The 20191-nt window shown below is 40.2% G+C and overlaps 1 protein-coding gene across 3 annotated transcripts in view; it reads left to right on the plus strand.

Moving 5' to 3' along the window:
• The window catches only part of LOC135472355 (focadhesin-like), a 41981-nt gene extending 33102 nt beyond the window's left edge, over positions 1-8879 (plus strand). For 2 of the 3 annotated variants that reach the window (XM_064751824.1, XM_064751826.1), the window contains 6 exons: positions 512-766; positions 1469-1668; positions 2845-3028; positions 3412-3642; positions 5467-5542; positions 7583-8879. In XM_064751824.1, coding sequence (XP_064607894.1) covers positions 512-766; positions 1469-1668; positions 2845-3028; positions 3412-3642; positions 5467-5542; positions 7583-7686 — 1050 coding nt within the window. In that variant the 3' untranslated portion in view covers positions 7687-8879. The remainder of the gene's footprint in view (positions 1-511; positions 767-1468; positions 1669-2844; positions 3029-3411; positions 3643-5466; positions 5543-7582) is intronic. The other variant, XM_064751825.1, reaches the window with a different exon arrangement.
• Positions 8880-20191: the final 11312 nt, after the last annotated feature.

Consider the following 20191-nt stretch of genomic DNA (forward strand, 5'->3'; position numbering starts at 1 on the left):
CTGTTGTTTTAAAACTATTTTATTTCATTGGAAAAATTTAAAAAAATTAATGAAATTATTTTCATGCACAATTTTTAATGTTCTTTCACCCTATAAACACTTCATTTTAGTGTTTTCTTTGCCTTTAAATATAAGTGGTATAGTCATAGTTCAAGCATCCAGGTTACATGTAAGGAGCAGGATATTTTTTGCCAATTTGTAACGTTTAATGTACTACAGGAGACCAAAACTATATTTGAAGGCTTGTCACATATTTCTTTCAGGAGGAATTTCTTACCCAAAAATTGTATTTTTCATGTTTTTATGGTAAACTCAAATTCAAGGCCTATCTCACCTGGGTTAAATTCAACTCCAGTTTTCTAATTACGTGAATAAAGGGTTCGCTGATGATTTGCACAGAGAAGCTATGACATCACTGCAAAACTACAAATTATACAGTCTGTTTATTAAGCTGTGTGAACACAGAAGTGTAGTACCTGTATGTATTTACCTGTGTGTTGTGTGTCCCCAGGAAACCTGTAAACAGGCAGTGTTTATCTCCTTACCCAAGCTCATCAAGTCCATCTCACCCTCCATCCTGAAGAAGTTCTTGGTACGCCCATGTGCTGAACAATTCACAGCAAGCCCACCCAAAGGGGAGAACTGTCAAGTGATTCTGCAGGGTCTTCTTGGGGCTCTCCAAGTACCAGATCCTCCTGAAGCAGTTACCTCCCTTCTGTATGAAGCTACAGAACTGTTCTACAGCATCCTACCCAAAACTTTGCAGGTAATGCCTACAGATACAGCGATGCATTTAGAGATGACTCCATGCATTTTTGTACAGTGCAGCACTTTACACATTGGTATCACCTGGTCATAATTTGGTTACTTGTTTCAATTTCTGCTATGCTCTTAAATCTGGTGGACCTATGTGTACAGGATTTTAAAATCCATCTACTGCGATTTTATGGTGAAAGATTTCTTAAAATTGGAGTATTAAACTGTGAAATAGCCACAGTAAGAAATAGGTATATATACATGCAAAAAAGCCTGTATTGATTCCTGTTTCCTTCATCCTGTTTTAAAGTGTTGTTATCTTTCTCATCCTTTGATCAGACCCATCTTGTTTTCCAGCATATAGCCATCATATCATAAAAAGGGGCCTCCATGGCCGAGGGGGTTACTACGCCACCACGGTGCTATGACCCAGGAGCTTCCCACCAGTGGCGTTTCTGTGAGTTCAAGTTCAGCTCATGCTCACTTCCTCTCCGGCCATACGTGGTAAGGTCTGCCAGAAACCTGTGGATTGTTGTGAGATTCCTTCAAGCTCTGCCTGGTTTCCTCCCACCTTAATGCTGGTCATTGTCGTATAAGTGAAATATTCTTGAATATGGTGTAAAACAGCAATCAAATAAATAAATATAATCACATCATGAAACATGATAAATAAAAGTAAATATCCTGAAATCTGTTGATATTTTCTCTGCAGCTGGGCATGTACAGTCTGATGTGTGACTGTTTGGCTGAGTTACCAGATGAACGCTTTGACCTAATTGTTGTCGAGGACTTTACTGATCCAGCCAATCATATCAGAGGAACATATGTACGGTGCCACCTGGTGGCCAAAGGGAAACAACCTGTAGCTTTACTGAATGGCTGCATTGATGCCACCATGAATATTCCTCAGTGGTAAAGTATCTTTTTCCTCATTCAATAGCTGCCATTGGTACCAGTTTGAACTATGATAGAGAAACTTCACCTCAGGCCTTGACCTTATTGTGTCCTGTACGTGGGAAGATCTGCCAGCAACCTGAGTATGGTCGTGGATTTCTCCCAGGTTCTGCCAGGTTTCCTCCCAACATAATCCTGGGCGATGTCATATAAGTGAAACATTCTTGAGTATGGTGTAAAACACCAATCAAATAAATAAATAAATATAGTGTTCCCTTAATCTTAGTTGGTGAGCTTGTCTTTCTTGGACTGAAGTATGTGTTGATCTTACAGGTAGTTACAGCTACATGCAAGGCTGTAAAGCGTTAAACATTAATGAGCTCCATTAGTGATGTATGTGGTTTTACTTTTCAGTAATAGAGGGTTTGGTTTCCTCCCACCGTAATGTTGGTTGCCATTGTGAATATTAAGTGAAATATTGTTGAGTATCGCTTAAAACACTATTCAAATAAATAAATAAATAAATCAGTCTTAGTAGATCGGCCTTGCTGACTCAGATTGTTAAGGTGTAAATGGTGTTTTGTGTACAAATGGAGCTCTTTCCTATTTTGCCCCACAGGAGTCAGGAGGTTCAAGTAGGTAAGTGGCAAAGATCAGTTGTTTACAGCAGAGACTGGCTTTGCCGCAAACAAACCTGAGCGCCATCAAACAAGTGAAAAATCTTAAGCACTGCAATAAACAGTAATCAATCAGTCAGTTTTAGAGTGTCTGCCTTGCAAGGTTAATGAACACTTTGCCAAGTCTCAATCTTGAGAAAGGTCCTACCTGAAACCTTGAAATCAGCCGTTGTGTTACTTCACTGATGGACTCAAGCACTGGAAATTGACCATTTTGTTACTTCACTGATGGACCTGAACACTGGTTGACCTGTGTCAGTATAGCTTCTTTCAGAGGCATTTAGGAATTGGGATGGTATAGATTGACAGAGGCATTACTTATGGATAATCAATAAATCAACCTGTGTCAGTATATTTAGTGTACACGGACAGTGTTGGCAGGTCACGTGGTGACTTCAGCATAGTGAGGCAGTGAGGAAGCACTATACATAGGTCAGCACTGGGACTGGCCTACCACAGTAAAACTTTGTTGTTGCGTGGGCTTATAAAGAAGCAGTTACTTTCTTTGTTTGTGCAGTGACAAGTGTACCGTATTGAGCATGTTGGCTCAGTGCTTTTACCAGACCTCTCTGACAACTGTCCAGATGACATCAGCCATACCCAGGCTCCAGTGGCTCTTAGAGCTGATGGGGCACACAAAGAATATAGCTGTGGAGGCTTTGCCCCTCAGAGTGGAGAACAGTGACCAGGCACTACCACAGGTAACTTCTGGATAGGCTGTAGCCTGCCTAATTCATCTACTACGTGTATGTACCTTCACTGTCATGATATTAAGACACCAAAATTAGCCTCTTTGTATTTTATCCCATTACTTAAAGAACTTCAAATGTATATGAATTAACTTAATATTAAAATTGCAAGTTTTGTGGCTGTTAAAATTGTGATTTCAAACAAAACAATATATGTCAGCAATTTTAATTTGTCATATTTCCAGGTATCACAAATAATGGGTGAATTTGATTTTGTGGATTTTAATTGTAAGGTAGAAAACATGTTAATCGCAACCAACCGGTCTACCAGGCCATGGACCAGTCTCTAAAGCAGCCAGTCCCTCATTCAGCACACCCCTAAATATCTGTTTCAGGCTGTAGAGTTTGGTCTCCAGTGTGTGGCAGCAGCAATATGCTTGTGGACATCCCCTGTGTTTGGAGGAGTGGTTGGTGTACAGTCAGGATGGTTCTCCTCTCCATCACCAGGGGTCCAATCAGATGTGGAGTGTGTGAACTATGACCCCAGTTTACCTTACTTTCCGGCACTACTTCCAGCATATATTGAGCGTTTCAACAGAGCACCTTGGGATCAGATTCTTGGAAAGGTAATAACATGTACAGTGATAGAAATCAGTAAAATAAATCTTTGTATCGTTTGTAAGTGTGAGTGCATGGCAGCAGTCCCAGTGTCAACAAATACACACACTTCCATACCCCTCTCAATGTAAGTGTCAACAACTACAATTTTTGACCACACTTCCATACCCCTCTCAATGTAAGTGTCAACAACTATAATTTTGGACCACACTTCCATACCCCTCTTAATGTAAGTGTCATCAACTGCAATTTTTGGCTACACTTCCATACCCCTCTTAATGTAAGTGTCAACAACTACAATTTTTGACCACACTCCCATACCCCTCTCAATATAAATGTCAACAACTACAATTTTTGGCCAGTACACTTCCATACCCCTCTTAATGTAAGTGTCATCAACTGCAATTTTTGGCCACACTTCCATACCCCTCTCAATGTAAGTGTCAATAACTACAATTTTTGGCCACACTTCCATACCCCTCTTAATGTAAGTGTCAACAACTACAATTTTTGGCTACACTTCCATACCCCTCTTAATGTAAGTGTCATCAACTACAATTTTTGGCCACACTTCCATACCCCTCTTAATGTAAGTGTCAACAACTACAATTTTTGGCCACACTTTCATACCCCTCTTAATGTAAGTGTCATCAACTACAATTTTTGGCCACACTTCCATATCCCTCTTAATGTAAGTGTCAACAACTACAATTTTTGGCCACACTTCCATACCCCTCTCAATGTAGGTGTCAACAACTACAATTTTTGACCACACTTCCATACCCCTCTTAATGTAAGTGTCAACAACTGCAATTTTTGACCACACTTCCATACCCCTCTCAATGTAAGTGTCATCAACTACAATTTTTAGCCAGTACACTTCCATACCCCTCTCAGTGTAAGTGTCAACAACTACAATTTTTGACCCCTCTTCCATACCCCTCTTAATGTAAGTGTCAACAACTACAATTTTTGACCACACTTCCATACCCATCTCAATGTAAGTGTCATCAACTACAATTTTGGTCAGTACACTTTCATACCCCTCTCAATGTAAGTGTCATCAACTACAATTTTTGACCACACTTCCATACCCCTCTCAATGTAAGTGTCAACAACTACAATTTTTGACCAGTACACTTCTATACTCTTCTCAGTGCAGGTTTCAACAACTGCTATTTTTAGCCACACTTCCATACTCCCCTAAATGCAGGTTTCTACTACGGCAATTTTTTGAACACACTGCCACATTCCCCTTTTTCAACGGCTGTAATTTTTTTTTGACACTTTGGGGAACTCTGTACATTTGATTGATCGTTGATTTATACTGTATACATGTATGAATTATACACCTGTGGTCAGGTTACTGTGAAGAGAGATCCAGGGGCCAGTCTTATAAAGCTGCAGCCACAGCAGCAGCAGCATGTGCCTGACGGAACCACCATAACAATGCAGTGAAGAACCTGCAGATGGTCGTGGGTTTCTCCTGGGCTCAGCCCAGTTTTCACCCACCACAATGCTGGCCACAGTCGTATAAGTGAAATATTCTTGAGTACACCGTAAACCACCCATCAAATAAATAAAAGATACAATGAAGAGATATTATGTCAAAATGGTAAATGTGCTTGACGTTGGGATGTGACAGTTTTGTAAGATGGGCCCCAGAGCACCTATCCTAGTGTGTGATTTCGATGGAATCTGGTAGAATTGGGCAATATTTCTTGGCCTTACCTCATTGGTGATTGGATGATTGGGTTATTGGTTGATTGATTGATTGGGTGATTGGATGCTTGTTTTGCCTACAATGTATTCAGTTAGCACTTTGTTTGTAGGTGTTGGACTGGCTGTGGGTATTCTCCCAGCTGCCAGATCAGAAGCTCTCCCCTGAGAGTAAACAGCACTGTGTAGGTAGGTACATACATTGTAGATGTACCTGTATACTTAACTCTGGCTGCACAAACTATTGGCTCTTACGCAGAGCCCTCTAGCGTCAAGATTCCATCATGAGCTTTGTCATGTACCTGATCAGGTATGACTTCCTGGACAACAGGCTTTTCACAGTGTCATCCACAAAATAAGCTCATCATCGACACTATTAAGCGATAAGGATGTTTCAGTCTGTTAAGTATCTTCTGGAATAGATTTTCTTGGAAGAAAAAGTTGAGCTGTAAACATGTGCATCAGTAAATTTTGTATCTGGCTTTTGTCTGTTGACCGTCCCAAACTTAAAAACCATTTTCTGAAGAAAACATATGACAGGTAATGCTGTTAAATGAGGAATTATACAGATGGTTTTAGCACAGAATTAAGACTTAGTTTGTAATGGTTTGTCCGACCTTTATTTTGCCATCTTGTTACATTTTCTTTATTTATTTGATTGGTGTTTTACGCCATACCCCAGAATATTTCACTTATACAATGACGGCCATCCGTGGGTTGCTGACAGACCTTCCCACGTACAGCCAGACCTGTTACATTTTGCTTGAGTTTCCAGTTTTCAAATATTCAATGTGGTATCCTGTATTGATCACATGCATGACTTTGTCCGATAATTGTGTCTGGGGGAAGTTCTTGTAATCATATATATAATAAAGCCGTCTTAAGTTTACTGGAAATAGCACTAGAGTCGAAGGATAGCCAGTTTTGATTTCACTTTGAAGAGCTTGTTAGGAATTGGTCCCTTGATGTAAAGCCAATACGCTTATTCCATTTTCATGAAATATCATCAAATCTTCACTGTTCAGAGGCCTTCTCATCTTTCTCTGTAAAGCTTGTTAAACATGTATCGTTTTGTTGTGATGGATACTGTTATGCTTTTGAATACCTCTATAAGGCCAGCTGCCGGGAAAGGGGGTTAAAGAATTTCACTAGCTTGCCTGTACAAATTACATGCATAGCTAATGTCTTATGCTGAGTGTTGGCGTTGCCTATGGGATCCAGTAACAGTGAAAGCAATGCTAAGGCTTGTATTTTCAAAAGTGTTGACTGGCTTGGTTTGGGTTTCCCCGGAACTCTGCCCAGTTTTCTTCCAGGATAATGTTGGGGGCCCTCATGTAAGTGAAATACTCTTGAGGAAAGGATAAAATGCCAATCAGATAAATGAAAAGGAACGCATGTATAGAGTAGAGGTTTTGGTTACATGAAGAGCTAAATAAGACGAGATAGGTAATTCATCAGTGATGTCCCCATGCATATCAATAACCATAAAAATGCAAAATTCACAACTTGAGTGTCGTCTGTGTAATAGAATCATTGTTAAGGGCAAAGACCACTCTAAAATGAAGTATTTATCAGATTAAAGACCATTAAAAACTGTCCAGGAAAATAGTTGGATTTATTATTTTTAGAATTTTTCTACCCAATAAACTTGTGTTAAATGATCAGATTCTACGGTGGTCTGTTGTGACCCAGAAGGTTTCATTTACGTCACATGTATACTTTTTTCCTAAAATAATTGATTTAAAGATCAAATCAGCGAATGCATTTATAGCTCTATATGTATATGCATTTTGAATTATGAAATGTAGCCAGCTAATGCACGTTAACTAGCAAAAACCTTATGTGATCTCACTGGTCCCGTTGTGGTCAGAAAACGCCACCATAGAATAAAACATTCCAATGCAGTTTTATAATACTAAGTTATTTAAAATACAAATTTTGAAAAAATAAATCCAGCTATTTTCCTGGACAGTTTAAATAGGTGTTTCATCTGATACTTACTCCATGTTTTCTTTGCATTTAAGGTAAATGATAGGAGTTGTTTCTTAAAAAGTACTCTATGATGTCTGTGTATTGAGCTCAGGTTTTGCATAGTTCTAAAGCATCCTGGGTTTTTCTGAGGCTTTGTTCTTAATATTCAGAGAATGGAATCACCTCTACAGTGCAGAAATTTTCAACTGATTCCTTTATGTGCATGTAATACCAACTTTAATTTTATTTCTGTTGTAGCTGCCATGTTGGCATTGCGACACACTCAGGATTTTAGGAAAAATGTGACGTGGACGAAAGTGTTGGTGCAAACAAAAGGAGACACCAAAACTGACTTATTTTAAATTTTATTGTGTGTGATGCATTCGCAGATATGCTGTACATATCAGAATATTTCTTGGACTAACTAGTTCATCCTGTGAAGGCAGTTGTATGTATTATCATCTTAACTGAATGCTGGAGTTGTGTGGATGTTATCCTCTGTGTATTACTCACTGGCAGTATTTGTGTTCAGTCCTGAAAGCTATTTCAGGATTATAACACTTGCATAACCAAACATGTAATAATAATGAAATAGTGTACATCTATGCTTAAAAGTGGGTAACAACTTCCTCTGAAATTGTTTTCATTTTTACAAAGAAAAAGTTGCATGTCCAGAATTGAAATCCATAAAGCTGGTGTTTTTATTGTACATGTACTTGTAGTGAAGCAGCACATCATGGAGTGTATCACTGTACTGTACATTCTCCCAGATTGTATACAGGAAGTTTCCCAATACAATTTAGTTGTCAACGAACTGACAATCATTGGCACTAATTTGAGAATTATTAAGTGAGTGACCCGAAACTTGTACAGTGGTTCATACGCAACATGAGGTTGATTTCGGGCATTTGTTGATTACATTGATCAAGTAGTCCGAACTGTAACTCAACACGCTTGCAATTGGTCGACTGCCTTCAAATTCAGGTTGTGTCTTCATTTCAGTGAAGACAATCCGGGGGTATATTTACGTGTACAGTTGTGTGGATAAACCATATCCGCTAGTGTGGACATCTTCCAGGTCATAACTTTGTAACCGACTGTCTTCAAACCAGAGCAGTCATGCGAAAACAGTGGATCAGAGGATGACGGGGATTGCCTGGATGTCTTCAGGGAAATTGTTACAACTGATGACAAAATGTAATAGCAGAGCACATGTATATGCACAAGGAACATATCCTTTTTATGGTACTTCCATTAGGGACATAGACTTCAGTGGTGTATTTTGATAATTAATCATTTAATAACAAGTGACCATTGTGTTTATATGTTTGCGCACCTGCGTGTACTGTAAACCGACAGTGTAATTACCGCTGATCATATGTGTACGATGCACGCTACCCATAGCAATATGAGCTTCCAAATGAGATTGTATCATTACAGTACTACCTACATGATCTAGGTAAAATCTGCTTAGTTAGTGGTTGGATAATCGTCAGTAGTTATTGCACGGGTAATATTACCAGAAAAAATGTACCACAACAGTAACAAATAAACAGCTGAGTTGAACGTATGTGCATCTGTTATATTTATTACACACTGTATTACAATATTGTGAATGCCTGTGAAGGTGTCACTAAAAATTGCATGAAAAATTGAACACAAAAAGACACTTAAATACATTTCTCAAGTAAGTTTATGGACAAATAGTAAGCCCTCTTCGTGATAATGCATGTGATTTTACTGATCGTGTTGATCTTCATCTTCTTCATCATACCACACAATATTAAATGGATCAATCTGGGCTATCAATCACACCATAAGTGTGTATAATAATAACCATAGTAATAACGCCTGGAAGATGCAAACAGTATTCAGTGTAAGAAAAAAGTCTCCATACATATTAAACCAAAATTATCAACAAGATTATGTCATTTGATCTGGATCGAGCAAGGAGTGTGTGTATGTGTTCTTGGTTGTTCTGTTTTTTGGGTTTTTTTGTTTTTTTTGGCGTAAAACAAACAAATTTATTCCATGTTGACAGTTTGTGTTTAGAGTTAACAGCTGTTTGTTTGAAAGAGTACTTAGTTGTGTTCTACAAGAGTTGATGTTAACTAACAATGTTAAACTGACAATGAAAGTAGGAAAACAATTATGTCCCAGAAATATCAGAGAACGTTCAACTTAAGAGCCGATTGTTGGAGGTGAGAAACATGTCACAAGTTGAGGATATACAAGGATTTTCTTATCTTTGAAGTTCCAGAAATACACTCTGGAATAATTTAGTAGTGGAAGAGAAAACAAATGAGTGTAGAGCTTGAGAGCAATTTGATATATAAATGAGAAAATTGTGTGCATGTCCGATAGATCGTGCGGGTAGCACGCCTGGGAAGAACTGTGACTTGCCAGCAAAATGACAGTAAATACAGGTATCACGTAAAAAAAACAAAGATTACTGCTACTTGGGACCAAGTTGTTATATACCAGAAGTCTCCTCATCGTCATATATCAACAATGTTTTACAGAACAGTAATAGACATATCACAACGGAAAACATCCGTAGTTTGCATAGAGTCTATAGAAATAAAGTCAGAGCAGACTGGGAAAAAACTGATACATTCGTGTATTTTGATAAAACGGTAACGTATGATTCTCTATGTTCTGAGAAGGTACATGTTAGACTTTACTTGACTGGGGTCTATACTGACCTTGACAGCATGGCTAACAGTCAGACAATAACGAATTGTCAATGCCTAGTCACGGGTTCACAAACATGTCTTAAACTGATACTTAATGAGTGGTCATATTTGGATCTTAGGTTTTACCGGAAGCACTAATTTTCGCTATTGCGATGAGAGCGAACAACTTTACATGTGACGAATTGAAAATGAAATAATTAGTGACAAATATCCTGCAGCAAACTTTTCTGAAATAAGTTTAGGCAGTCTCCAAAGTAAAGTCTCAGTTAGCTTTTTGATCCTGGGACCAAAAACTCATGGCTAACTGCACTTACAACCCGTAAATTAAGTTAGGAGTGGAGCGTGCTTTGATTATCTCCTGAAAAACAGTTTCGTTACTATCTGGGGAAAAAACCCGTATACAATGAAATCGTGATATGTATAAATCGACCAGAGGAACAAATTGTGTTTTACTGAACGTGCGAATTGGTGCTGAGAAAAATACTGCTACTTCTTACGAGATGACAGAGTCTTCGCTCTAAAATACTATGAACCCCTGCCATTATCGCACTTGGACAGTAGGAGAAATATGGAATTGGATGCTGTCACAGCATAGATCGTTGTTCGAACTCCAGTGCACCCTCGACAAGGGTTGGTGTCAGCAAGCCCTTGTGAACTATGCTGTTTTCGTTCTGCTCAAGAGACCGTCTTCAGCTCCGTCGCCTCACCACAGTAATTCTCACCACAGCCAATCACCCGATCAGCCGTGAGATCACAGGTTCGAATCCACAATGGACTTTAAATGATTTGTACTCCTTTTTGTGTCATATCATTAGTGTATGTACTGCACTGAAATCACCACTGTTGTCATGTTTACCCAAGACAGACAACAGTGACGCTGAACTTTGAACAGGAAATGAGACAATATAGGCCAAAGTGAGCTGGATTTGAACACTCAGCCTTATTGGTGCGAGGTTACATCGTAGGCTCCATCGATGGGGCTCTTGGGCATGACGGCTGTTTGTGGACACGGCTAGTTGTCCAAAGATTTCGCTTAGGGAAAAGCCAACTGTACTAACCGCTGTGTCCGTCAAAGTAGTAGTTAGAATACCGCAAATGACTGCTCTCAATCCAGGGCTTCCTTACATTTATTGCTCATGTCAGTATATGAATACCACCTTTCTAAATTGTGGCTCAATCACAAAACGGTAGCTTCTAAAACGGAAAAAGAGTTGCGCCCATCGTTTACAACAATCCTGATATAACTACCCCCTTGTGGCCGCACAAAAGGAATCCACATCAGAAGGGTATCATGCTGTCCTACTCTATGGTGAAGTTACTGTGCTCTAACCGTTGGACAGTCGAAGTTTCACGTCACTAAGCAACACGTCTGACTACCGAATGAATGTCAGTGTGGATCACAGCCTTGCTCAAATTTCTCCTTAGCATGGTGGTTAAGATATTCCAACCGTTAAACGGAAGAAAGTGAATGCCATTTGATACCGTATATAACTTGCATATCCTACATATAAACATTTTCTTGGAAACCGCGTTCATTGAAACGAAAGTCCTCTATCAGAGTTTTGTGAGGCAGGACCGTCATTCCATATTGAAAAACAGTATCACCATGTTTAAATAAAAGACACCGAACGAAGATTGCCTTTCTGTTTGAACCTCCCTGACGAAATCTTTGGAAGTACTAGTCAGTATTGTGAAAACTATACAGGTTGTGGTATCCGGGGCAGTTCTGGTTCAGCTTTCATTTCCCGCCATTTCCTTCACATGGACGACAAAACCCTATTGAAGAACCAGTTTGCATATTTCTCTTTTGTTTTGTTTTCCTTAAATGTCATATATCACGGATACAGCTGTGTAGATGATACTCTGTCCGCCACATACTCCTACACCAGTTGTTAGCGACGATAGACATGTGCATTGTCCGTTTGTGTTTGCTCAGCTACATTTCCAGCGTCACTTACAACGACAGCTTTAACTCTCAGATGATTTCAGATCATTAGCTTTATAAATCACACGACAAACAGCATAAGGAAAACAGCTTCCGCCTCCTGTGCACGTATCCCTCCAGGAGACCATCGTCAGACAGTAACATGTTTTTCTCTGCAAAACCAAAGCAAACAGATGTTAGTCTAAGATACATTTAGTTGTCCACTCTTTCACCAAAGCATTGCTTCTCGTGCTCTGATAACGATCCCTTCAGTGGCCAAATAGTTAGGGCGTCCCCCTCGAAGTCGGAAGACCTGGGATCAAACCCTGGAACGGCCAAACCAAAATGGTACTTATTGCCCCCTCGACTGGCGCTCAGCACTGAGAGGTTAGAGCAAGGAAACAGGACTGGTTGGCGCACTGTCAGTATAATGTGATTGGGTTGGGTGTCATGTCTGCCACAATTGTAACACAGACGACGATGGTCATGATTACGGTTATACGAAACTGGAGTGAACCACCGTCCTTCGGCAGGCATCTGACAAACCATCTGAAACCATCAGCTTTCCCCACAGAAAATGGATGGTTGGCAAATTACCAAATGCACACTCCGTGTTCTGCAAACTTTGGTTCTGTACATTCCGTGTTCTGCACACTTTGATTATGCACACTTCGCGTTCGGCACACTTTGGTTGTGCACACTCCGTGTTCAGCACACTTTTATTATGCACACTCCGTGTTCTGCAGATTTGGCTTAAGCACACTCCGTGTTCTGTAAAGCTTGGTTATGCACACTCCGTGTTCTACACACTTTGGTTATGCACACTCCGTATTCGATTTCGCCGATTGGTTCTTTAACGTCGTAATCACTTCTACGGTAATTTTATGGTAGGAAAGTGGTCAGTCTAAGGTAAACCACCGACCTTCTCGCTCAAATGTATTGTGCCTGTACTGTGTTTCACAGGTCATCAAATTAAAAAAAAACTACATACATGTAAGTGTTTAGGCTACGATTGAATGATATGTGTGGCACTACTGTGGAACCAAGCCGATTACATGTTCAACTTGGTGAAACATATTTGAGATTGGATATTATCGGTGCTTTATACCAGAATATACCTTCTATTTACTTGTAGCTAAATCACGCACTGTATATTTGAACATGTAACACAGCAACTTTTGCCTTATGATTGCCCAGTGTGCCGCGTAATTAGGTAAGATTCCTAAAGGAATGGAGCTCTTGACAGAAAGATTTATTATCAGTTTGCCGTTACAGCCCAAGGCTGTTATACATTATCTGGTGGTTTGCTGTACCACGAAGACACGGCCTCGACTGTTCTGTCTTGTACGTAGAACTGAAAGCTTTTCAACAACGGATGTTGTGAAAGGTGTAGTTACATGCGAACGTTTTGTAAGGCAGAAGTAATATGAATTTACTTCTGTGGGCGGAGAGCCGTGGGTGCTACATATGGCTCAGATTTCCAGATGATATGATTTGAGATTTTCCCTAAAGGTATATCACTGATGGTTTGCTTTCGTTAATAGGGTATGGAATCGGGGTCTGGTACAGGTCAAATCCTGAGGCAGTGACAGTTGAAGTGAGTTATGCAGAAAGGCTGGCATCGCTCGTGGAAGGCAAATGTCCAGTTACGTACAGGACTCTGCCTAAATTCAAACTTACGCGATATCGAACAACATGTTCTCTCTCCAGCCCTGGTTATATTGACCGAGTGGCTGTTTGTAGACACGTATTCACACACGAGGCAAGAACTGTGTGGAAGATTTTCCATGTCTTAGCATGACGTGATATTCTGTATCCAGCCAGGCCAACACCCATACTGGGGTGTTACGTACAGGACTCTGCCTAAATTCAAACTTACGCGATATCGAACAACATGTTCTCTCTCCAGCCCTGGTTATATTGACCGAGTGGCTGTTTGTAGACACGTATTCACACACGAGGCAAGAACTGTGTGGAAGATTTTCCATGTCTTAGCATGACGTGATATTCTGTATCCAGCCAGGCCAACACCCATACTGGACATTTTCTGTGTGCAGTCAGCTCCCTTCAGCCTGTCCACATTCAGAATGGATGGGCCTCTTATGACTACCCAATGAGTTTGCTAAAGTGTCACAGTTATTCTTCAAGGCTTGCAGATTTCACACACGGTATCATCATGCTGAGCATTATTCAGCAGTGAGGTTTTGTTTACATCTAGGTTAATCTCTGCCTGAAGATTTTGCTTGTTTGATTGATCGGAGTTTCGCGTCGTGTTCAACATTTATTTCGGTGATATCACGACTGTGCCTACTTGTACCAGGCTGGACTCAATGCAGCCTCACGGAAACACTATACCAAAGACACCCGACACGACACCCGACACGACGCCCCACACGATCACGCTATACTGATAGAATCAAAGACGTACAGCATAGAGAGTAAAATCAGTGTATCGATAGGTGCCAAATGGTCACACGCAACCGGTGAAATACCGCCTCTTGTCAATTTACCTGAGTCAGGGTGTTATTTTAACTGTTGAGGTAAATAAATAGTAGCAATTTACACGCCACTCCCCACCCCCACCCCCCGCAAGATGTAGTTGTAATTGATAGCAGGTCGCTGGCCTAGAATTACTCAAAATGGTGTGTTGTCATCACATTTAACATTTGACACAGGGCCGACTAGTGCTTTGTCTATACCCCTTACGCTGAGTGACTCGATCGGGTGTCCATGAAGAAGTGTTCCGGTCAGAAGCCTTTGGGTTCAATTACACCAGCTGCACAGAAGTGCCAAGCACTGTGGCGGCTCACGCACTTAATTTTAATGTAATTTTGATGTCCTTTTCAGCTTTAGCCCGTCTTGTATATTGCATATCAAAGGAAACAAAGCCGATTTTAATTCAAGAGATGCGAGGAATTTGAGTTTTCCTGTGTTCTGCCTTAAATGATGAATCATAAAGAAAAGAATTGGTTACATAGTATCTGGCAATGATAAACTCATGCCAGTCTCGGAACATAGACCTTTGGTGTATGTGCACTCAGAATGACCTCGGGAAGTACGCATATATATGGAATAATAAAACACTCGTTTAGAATCATCCTTGTCAATATGCACGATTGATTTTTTCCGTCATTTTTGCGCAGTCTGGAATAACGATGAAAATCCACCCTTATGACTCACTATAATGGAGGGTAATAACAACAGTGCAATCAGCGATTCCACAATCTCACTCTAGCGATCTCCACTTACAACTTCTTCGGTCGAGAATCCTCATTGTAAGTGTGCCGCCATTGGCAAAGAACAGTGTCTGAAAGTCTGTAAAATCCCGAGTAAATGCTAAATACCTGTATGTCATTATATCTAGCAAAGGAGTGACAGTGTATAGCTAATGGGGTAGCTTTGCCTGCCTGTTGGCGAACCTTGTTCCCATCCCAGCGCACGTTGCTCTTTTCATAGAGGATCTATGCCTTGTAGGTGACGCGTACAAAGAACCCCGCGTACAAAGTGCTAAGGTAAGAACGTCTACAGCATCCAAATGTTGGTCAGGAGGAACTCTTGTGAACGGGGAGATTTCGCAATGTTGAATCAAGAGTAAACCACAGGGTAAACTTGTCTACCGCCACCACACGTGGGGCATTGTCATGGTAATAACACTTTTTATAGATACGAAAAATGTTTCACTTCAAGAGTTTGACAACTAATTGCTTTCATAATGCACTCTTGTCTAAGCCGATGGGTATTTCATGAGGCCAACAACCAAGAAAGTGCGACATAGATGTGTAATGGTTGGAGAATTTACTTTGCCTTCGCACCACACTTGTACCGGTGTTTCCCGGAAATGGAAACATTAGGCTTCCTAAGGGACTACTTAGCGCTGAAGGAGTTCTTCATGGCTTCCCACCAGACAATTGGATAGAATCGTCCAAATAAGAAACAAAGCGTCTATTCTGTACATATGGGATAGAGTGCACTACCAAATACAGAATTATAGGCCCTATTAATTACTTTTTTTACACAGACATTTAATATTTTGATTTGCATTCCAGGATGGTATTACGAGATAGGACTGACAAAAACGTTGAAAAAAATCATGTATCATGTGTTCTGCGATCGCATATAGTCACAGATAGTGAATGGTTGATTTTCCAAAATTTACACCATCATGCAAATGTAACATACCAAAATCACTGGACAGAGCAGGTCGGGCCTCCGTCAAGATTTTCTCCAATTGCTGAATGTCGCTGACAATTGAAACAAAATTTAGGGAATTAATACAAGCATGCGTCATTCAGTTTTTATACATAGTTTGTTCCACACACAGTGAGTTCTGCTCTGGTGACACATTACATTCCGTGGTTGGCCTTAGTTACGGTAAGGATGGAAGGCATATTGAGGAAATGAACAAGCATATATACGCTATCGGTATTCAGTTTATATGTTTTGATTTCTACAAAATAAATTCAGTAAGATTTTCGTCTGCTGGATGCTGTGTCCGTTGCCGAGATTTAATATATACCTGCTGACTGTTCTCTCTCACCAAAACTCCTCGTCATCGATCCAGAGGGGCAGTGAAGCAGTTGTCGGTATATTGCAAACGTGTAAGTTAACAGATATCCATATATCGTATACATAATACGACACGTATACAGACATGTTTCCGCTTTATTGCCACTGTGTACATGACAATGTAGAGGTAGAAATCAAGCGCGGACCGCTATATTAACATGCCTACTGAAGGGATACAGGAAATGATTACAGATGACAAACTGTGCCAGTAACAATAAGGTGTGACTTCCTGGCGTTTGTCATAATAATATATAGCGTTCTTCACTGGGAGTGTGTTGCGTGTCAGAACGGGTTCACATGAATATCGGCCGCAGTTCACCCCAAGAAAAAAAACATGAAATTCCCACTTTGCCTTGAACCTAGCTACAGTCATCCCGTAAGTGAACAAAATATTTGATAAACGGCTTATTACGGGCGTTCTGCTTAGTACAAACATTGCCATCATGTTAAGTCGCCTTGCATTATCTCAGTGTATCGAATATTTAATGTGTTTGGATGCAGTTTATGTGTGTTAACAATCTGGAAATAAAATTGTGCAGAGCAAGGAGCTGCCTTGGTGATACAAAGGGGTTTCGCTGCAAGCCCTTGTACAATGGCGATTGAGGGTCTGATATAGCCATTACAATTGAAAAATAAAATAAATAAATTTATTTATCTATTTGATCGGCGTTTTACGCCGTACTTAAGAATATTTCACTTATACGACGACGCCCAGTATTATGGTGGGAGGAAACCGGGCACGGGCAGAGCCCTGGGGAAACCCGCGACCATCCGCAGGTTGCTGCGAGACCTTCCCACGTACAGCCGGAGAAAATAAATAAATATAAGACTGGTAAGAAGACTACTATCAAAGTGATTTTTTTTATTGGGGGGGGGGGGGGGGCGTCACTATAGAAGGCTTATACATATGCATATTCCTATTGAATAATCTGACCATGTGCGTGCATAAACGAAGACAAAGGTAAATATGTACATACCGCCATGGTTAATGTTATAAAACTGGTTAATTTAGTATTTAGTAAAATGTATTTCTTACCTGTCCAGGTTGTCAGATTCCCGCAACAAACCCAATCGATCGTCGAGAGACGAGTTAGACCGACCCACAGAGAAAATACTGGAAGTTTTCTGATGAGCTGAAAGACATTATTTATTTTATTTATTTATTTATTTATTTTACTGTTGGTACAGGTCGTTTAGCTATCCTTGTCCGATTTATTGCCATGAAGGCGGACTGAAAGATTCCAGAATCGAAAAGAATCCTCCATAGGCCAAACTGTATCACCAATAACCTGAGATACTGCTCGACATGCATGCCTCTGCTAAGAAAGGCATCGGAGTAAATCTTGTACTTTATATACGACTCCATGACATCTGTATATATTCCACCTGTGAAATAATTGTAAAGGCCAGATTAACTAAGAATTTGCCATCACATTGCCTGAGAAAGCCACAGTACAAGGCCTAGATACAAAAGTAATTTGATGCTCTGGCTGGAAGTCTTATCTGGCTTGAGGCTGAGTAACTGTCTGTATGCCTGCAAAACTGTGTAGACCTGGAAGTTTTATCTACCTTTAGGCTCTGTCACTGTCTGTATACCTGCAAAACTTTGTAGACCTGGAAGTTTTATCTAACTTTAGGCTCTGTTACTGTCTGTATACCTGCAAAACTTTGTAGACCTGGAAGTTTTATCTGCCTTCAGGCTGAGTCACTGTCTGTATGCCTGCAAACCTTTATAGACCTGGAAGTTTTATCTAACTTTAGGCTCTGTTACTGTCTGTATACCTAAAAAACTTTGTAGACCTGGAAGTTTTATCTAACTTTAGGCTCTGTTACTGTCTGTATACCTGCAAAACTTTGTAGACCTGGAAGTTTTATCTAACTTTAGGCTCTGTTACTGTCTGTATACCTGCAAAACTTTGTAGACTTGGAAGTTTTATCTGCCTTTAGACTCTGTCACTGTCTGTATACCTGCAAAACTTTGTAGACCTGGAAGTTTTATCTAACTTTAGGCTCTATTACTGTCTGTATACCTAAAAAACTTTGTAGTCCTGGAAGTTTTATCTGCCTTCTGGCTGAGTCACTGTCTGTATGCCTGCAAAACTTTGTAGACCTGGAAGTTTTATCTGCCTTTAGGCTCTGTCACTGTCTGTATGCGTGCAAAAATTTGTAGACCTGGAAGTTTTATCTGGCTTTAGGCTCTGTCACTGTCAGAATACCTGCAAAACTTTGTAAACCTGGAAGTTTTATCTAACTTTAGGCTCTGTTACTGTCTGTATACCTAAAAAACTTTGTAGTCCTGGAAGTTTTATCTGCCTTCTGGCTGAGTCACTGTCTGTATGCCTGCAAAACTTTGTAGACCTGGAAGTTTTATCTGCCTTTAGGCTCTGTCACTGTCTGTATGCGTGCAAAACTTTGTAGACCTGGAAGTTTTATCTGGCTTTAGGCTCTGTCACTGTCAGAATACCTGCAAAACTTTGTAAACCTGGAAGTTTTATCTAACTTTAGGCTCTGTTACTGTCTGTATACCTAAAAAACTTTGTAGTCCTGGAAGTTTTATCTGCCTTTAGGCTTTGTCACTGTCTGTAAGCCTACAAAACTTTGTATACCTGGAAGTTTTATCTGACTTTAGACTCTGTCACTGTCTGTATACCTGCAAAACTTTGTAGACCTGGATGTTTTTATCTAACTCTAGGCTATGTCACTGTCTGCATACCTGCAAAAATTTGTATTGGGTAAGAAACGATATGTAAATTTGATCACACTAACAATTGGATTTAGCGTCTGCTGGTGTCATACAGAATTTTATTTTAGGTCAAGAACGAAATGAGATTACTAGCGATAGATTCTTTGATGATTGACATTAGGCTGTGTTACTGTCTGAAGGCCCACAGAACTAAACTAGATCCTTTACGAATAAACCCTGTACCATTGTCTGAGGACCAACAGAACTAAACTAGATCCTTTACGAATAAACCCTGTACCATTGTCTGAGGACCAACAGAACTAAACTAGATCCTTTACGGATTAGCTCTGTACCATTGTGTCAAGGCCAACAGAACTAAACTAGACCCTTTACGGATTAACTCTGTACCATTGTCTGAGGACCAACAGAACTTAACTAGATCCTTTACGGATTAGCTCTGTACCATTGTGTCAAGGCCAACAGAACTAAACTAGATCCTTAACGGATTAACTCTGTACCATTGTCTGAGGACCAACAGAACTAAACTAGATCCTTTACGGATTAACTCTGTACCATTGTCTGAGGACCAACAGAACTAAACTAGATCCTTTACGGATTAACTCTATACCATTGTGTCAAGGCCAACAGAACTTAACTAGATCCTTTACGAATAAACTCTGTACCATTGTCTGAGGACCAACAGAACTTAACTAGATCCTTTACGGATTAACTCTGTACCATTGTGTCAAGGCCAACAGAACTAAACTAGATCCTTTACGGATTAACTCTGTACCATTGTGTCAAGGCCAACAGAACTAATCTAGATCCTTTACGTATTACTAGTAATGTGTGAGTCAAAGCTTTGAAACAGACATCCCTATACCAGCCGTCAACCAATAAGGACGTTCCAGTTCAATAATCGCAAGGCCAATTCCCATAACAACGTATAGCACAGGGAATTTGTATTATTTGTGGGTCAGGAAAGGCTGTGCCGCTGT

This window comes from Liolophura sinensis, chromosome 8 (genome assembly GCF_032854445.1).
Source record: "Liolophura sinensis isolate JHLJ2023 chromosome 8, CUHK_Ljap_v2, whole genome shotgun sequence".
Taxonomy (NCBI): domain Eukaryota; kingdom Metazoa; phylum Mollusca; class Polyplacophora; order Chitonida; family Chitonidae; genus Liolophura; species Liolophura sinensis.